This window comes from Limulus polyphemus, unplaced genomic scaffold, assembly GCF_000517525.1.
Source record: "Limulus polyphemus unplaced genomic scaffold, Limulus_polyphemus-2.1.2 Scaffold6752, whole genome shotgun sequence".
In the NCBI taxonomy this organism is placed as follows: Eukaryota; Metazoa; Arthropoda; class Merostomata; order Xiphosura; family Limulidae; genus Limulus; species Limulus polyphemus.
The window spans coordinates 34,863-40,377 of NW_013672362.1; the positions used below are offsets into that span (position 1 = coordinate 34,863).

Consider the following 5,515-nt stretch of genomic DNA (forward strand, 5'->3'; position numbering starts at 1 on the left):
ATTTTATAGTGTTATGGTTTTTACTTTTACTGTCTATTTGAATTACTTTGGTCCATCATGACCTTCTGAAGTTCGTTTTCAGATAACGTACACAACTCTCATTTTATGGACTGTTTCTTTATTTGTATACTTATACAGAATCCATTAAACTTTAACGGACTTTTCTACAGCGAATAAGAAAATGTTGTTTAAATCGGATGTTTGTCCGGTCGAAATGAAATGCTTTATCCTTGTTCCTTTGTAAATAAAATAACATTAACTTGAAAAAATAATTAGCATAACAGTTATATTATCAGTAAATCACGAAAATCAAGTGTAAACAGCAGAAATACAATTACAAATAAAATATAGTACCTGACCAACAAGATTTAAAAAAAAGAACAGAGAATACAAAAAAAACACACACTATATTTTATGATAATTCATCAAATCAAAAGCTATGATTTAGAAAATACAGTACAGCAAAACTGTGTCATGGAAAACAAACTTAAAATGTGATAATACAATATGAGGGTCACTACATAAATGACTAGGGGGAGAGCAAGTACACTATTTTCTTTAACGAGTATTATGAGAGAAAAAAATTATTATGTAAAATATTAAAAACAAATCCAATGAAATCCACTTTAACTTAATAAGTCATGAAAGCCAAAGCAGTTAATGTGGTACGTAGCATTTCACAATTGTAACTTGTGATTAACAGGAAAGCTGAGCTTGTTAATCAACTACACTAGGCACTTTACAGATTTATACACCAATATTAACTTAAAGGCACTATAGTGATGTTAATTTAAAGATATTAAACAGAAGCACACATTATATTTGACTAGGCACTATAGTCATGTAGTGTTAAAGACACTACAGAAAAGTACAAACACACACATTATATATTAGATACTTAGCAAAACTATGCATGAATGCAGTGTTAAATTAAAGGCATTATACTAAAGTAGTGTTAGATACGACAGGAAAGTAAACAAGTTATATTAAAGTAGATACTTATCAAAACTATGCATGAATGTATTGTTAATTTGAAGGTGTTATGTTAAGGAGAAATTTAGTTATTTTTTTTCCCCATAGATGTCAAGTTAAGAAATTAAGTTTAGAGAAAACTAAAAGAAAAAAAACAACACACATCATAAACTATACATTAATACAACTGTATGTTGTTTCGAGTATTTAAACATAACAAGTGACAATGGCAGAAGCGTTATTTCTTTTCTAATTTAGCACGGCTAAAATAATACTGATTTTTCATTTTAATTAAATAAATATCATACTAGCTATTGGAATATTAATACATACGTATACTAACAAAACAAAATGGCTTTATTAATACATAGTATATGTTTATAAAATACACAATTAAAATAAAATATCGTGTATAAATGTGGTAATTTCAATAATGAAAGCTTGAGTATAAATGTAAAATTTACTAAAGTTTTACAAAAGCATGGCATACTTCTCGAATGCCATTTGTAACACTTAAAATGACCATTAATAACACCCAATGATCGGTGAATGAAATCTGATCACGTACTATACTATTAAGTCAACTAACTGCTTAAAGACATGGAAACATGGTCTTTTAAACATTAATTAATGGAAAACTATTTCCTAAGAGAACTTCTAATTTCTTCAAAAATTTAAGTCAAAAAGTCTTTACATTTTTAAACCATTTGATTACACAAACGGCAAAAGCACAGAAATGTATAGTAGTTTAGTAAGTAATAAAACATACTATATTATATATAAAAATAAGAAACAAAAATCATAAGTGTCAGCGAAAACAAATGTATCGTCTAGGTCACTCTACACAAAGCAGTCAAAATCGAGAACAGTGGTAAAATGGGACTACTTTCAGTCCCTTACCTTTGTTTTAAATCTTCTAATTGTTGCTCGAGGGTAGTGGACCTGTTTTCCAGCTGCAAGCAATCCAAATCTTTAATAAAACTTGCATTATGTTAATAACTAAACATAACAAACAAACAAAAAAATAATATCAAATAAAGAAAGTTGAAAAAAAAAGCAGGAGTACAATCACGAAAAAAAGCTTCTAATACTTAATGGATAGTTCTAATCTTTTAGGACCCAGTTCATCTAGTTTACAAGCTCAAAGCTTCATCATTATTGGAGGAATTAGTTTTTCCCCCATAACAAAACATTTTTTGGAATTCTAACATACGTGACAAAAACTGTGTGCTGCCCCATTCATTACGATCCTCTTCCTACCAACTCTCTTGATCATTATGTTCATTGTGGTCATTTTCTTATCAACTCTCCTCATTGTTACATTCATTGTGGTCCTTTTCTTATCAACTCTCTCCATTGTGACATTCATTGTGGTCCTTTTCTTATCAAGTATCCTCATTGTTACATTCATTTTGGTCATTTTCTTATTAACTCTCTCGATTGTTACATTCAATGTGGTCCTTTTCTTATCAAGTCTCCTCATTATTACATTCATTTTGGTCATTTTCTTATCAACTCTCTCCATTGTTACATTCATTTTGGTCATTTTCTTATCAACTCTCTCCATTGTTACATCCATTATGGTCCCTTTCTTATCATCTCTCTCCATCATTACATCCATTATGGTCCCTTTCTTATCAACTTTCTCCATTGTTACATCCATTATGGTCCCTTTCTTATCAACTCTCCCCATCATTACATCCATTTGTTAACAGCTGTAAAACTTACAGTAAAAGATAAGCTAAACAAGAACAACAGCTTTCTTATATCTCACATTTATAAATAATACCTCCAGCTGCCAAGATTATCAAGCATAATTATCACTTCCTGACTGATGACTATGAACTCAGAGTAATACTAATAAACAGCTGTCTTCTTCATTTTTCAAAAAACACAAATAAAATCTGAAATCGGCAAGCTCTGTTCAATAACTACAACATTTTGCTATTTGTATTCTTACTAATCTTACACACCATATACTTTATATCTTCTGTCTAGCCCTTCTAACACTTATGGGTCTAATAAAAAAATAACTAAATTCTGATTAAGAAGCTAGCACATACAAAAGTTGTTATGGTTTTCAAACGAGACCCAAAAACCCGAGTGCTTTCAAATAGTTCATTCTTCTTCTGGGTTATGTTTAATGAATGTAATGAAATATATAGGATGTTCAATATGAGTTAGCCAATCATAACCTAGAACTTTTGGTGTCAGGTTTAGTTCGTGCCAAAGAGGTGTGTACAGTACATAAGAGACTTAAGTGTGTTAATAGTTATAAGAAAAGTTAACCAACTGTTTGGGAAAACCTCCAAAACGTTATTTTCACCTACTGTACACCTTCATCTGAACCTCCACTTGTTTCTTTAACAAGTAATTTACCTTTCTAGTTCTTTCTTACACACTTGATTTTTGATTTCACATTTCATCTTTCTCTTCATTAAATCCCTGTGAAATCAACTTAATCTTCCGTTGCTTTTAAACTGTAGTTGTTTAAAGAAACTACCAGTCTTTAAAAAGAACACGAGTATTACACCAGAAACAAGGACCATTAAGAACATATCTAATGATGAGCTGAGAGCCTTTCACTATTGAATGAAACTTTTGTCATCTTCTTAGTATTTTCAAATGAAGTATTGAGCTGGCAATGGTATGTCATTTGCTATTATTTTAACTGTTGCTTTAAAATTTCCTCTTTCCCCAAACATACCTGGTTCCTTTCTTCTTGTATCTCTCGTAGAGTAAGAACCTCTCGATAGAGTTCATCTCGCTCAACTTCAACACGAAGCAGTTCTTTCTGTAGTTCGCTGAGGGCATCTTGCTGCAGATTGCTGCACAAAACAAAGTTGAAGAATGAATAATCAGTGCATGGTTATCAAACAGCTGTACAGAATGCACATGGTTATCAAATTTTAATACTAATACAAACCTTGGCGGTATCACGATATCAGATAAAGTTGAAAGATTAAATTATTGTAATACAGCACTTTTGTGGCAGTAAAGGCAGTTTGTAACATAATGTAGCTACTTCCTAGCTTTACTTATTAATGTTCTAAAACAAGTTGGTTGTGCCCTCAAGGTCAACATTCAGATGTGAGTACAAAGCTTTACTTATCTTGTAGGTGCTATTAACATCAATGAAATACAGACATACAGTTAACTTTACAAGTATGTCACCACTCCATAGGTGCTGTAGAACTATACATGTATTGTTAACCTCAATAAAATAGACATACAGTTAATTTTACAAGTGTGTCACTGCTCTGTAGGTGTTGCAGAACTATAAATGCATTGTTAACCTCAATAAAATAGACATACAGTTAACTTTACAAGTGCGTCAACTACGATAATAATTATTAAGCCTAGATAATGCTCTTCAGGAAATTTTAAGTACAATTATAAGCATTAATCAAACACACAAAAAAAGCTCGATCATTCCCAACGGGTGTTAATCATGCTCAGGAAGTACTATTCAGTTAATTTCTGACGACACATCCAAAAACGACCATAATTACAAGAAACAATAATTAAACAGATTACAAACATTAGAGAAACTGCCAAAGATTTAACTATTTTAATCAATATTCATTTCCCACCATGAAACAATCCAGTAAGCTAAGTTTTACTCATTCATGGTGCACTGTACATAAGTTTTGACACACAGATGATCTGAATTTTCTAGAACATCTGGTTTTGGTACATTTGTTTGTTAAGCGAAACTTACACATGTAATAGATTAAATTGTATAAACAAAATACATCAGAATATGGCAAAGATGGTTTTTTGTGACATTTCAGGGCTTGGTGGTTAAGAAAGTAAACAGGGCCCCCCATATACATTTTTATTTTTTGTTTTGTTTGACAGTCTCCACTATATATATATATATATATGTAGGTCCTGGCTGATTGAGGCTGGGGCAATATCTCTTTCTCTCCTGTTTCTGTGGCACTGGGGAACGAAATAACTATAAACAACTGTTGGAGAAGTTTCCACGTGATTACAAAATCTAATGTTACAGAAAATAACTTACAACTGATTATGCAGATCCTGCATAGCTTGAGATTCTAGTTCCGTTACAGCTAGCTTCTGCTGCAACTCCTCTCTGTGCTTAGCAAACTCTGTTTGAAGTCTGTCCACTTCTGCCTTTAGCTGAGCCACTTGAGCATCCCGGTCAGAAACTGTAGCTTGATGCTCTTGTTTCTCTTTCATGATCTGCTCCAAGTTTTTCTCCAATTTGACCCGAGTTTCCTCTGAAGCTTGGTACTGGTTCGACAACTATGTAAATGCAATCAGACATTTAAGATTAATTCTCACTTTAACAAACAGTAACAGCTCATAATTAGAAAATATACTTGCATTAGAAAATATATTCATTACGTGAACGTACAAAAACACAGATGCAGAGGCAACAAGTATACACTTAAGAAGAAAAACTGTATTTTTAGATATAACTTTTATTGTGTAGTGAAAACATATGTCAAGAAAACTATATTACTTGTCACTGATATTCAGAATTCACCTTAATATATATATATATATATATATA

General features: G+C 31.5%; 1 protein-coding gene across 1 annotated transcript in view; it reads right to left on the reverse strand.

The window, feature by feature from the left end:
* Positions 1-5,515, reverse strand: part of LOC106474043 (CAP-Gly domain-containing linker protein 1-like) — a 29,620-nt gene that overhangs the window by 18,685 nt on the left and 5,420 nt on the right. Inside the window, exons 3-5 of the mRNA XM_013934727.2 lie at positions 5,000-5,244; positions 3,680-3,800; positions 1,873-1,925 (exon numbers count right to left, since the gene is read on the reverse strand). Of these exons, the coding sequence (XP_013790181.1) occupies positions 1,873-1,925; positions 3,680-3,800; positions 5,000-5,244 (419 nt within the window). The remainder of the gene's footprint in view (positions 1-1,872; positions 1,926-3,679; positions 3,801-4,999; positions 5,245-5,515) is intronic.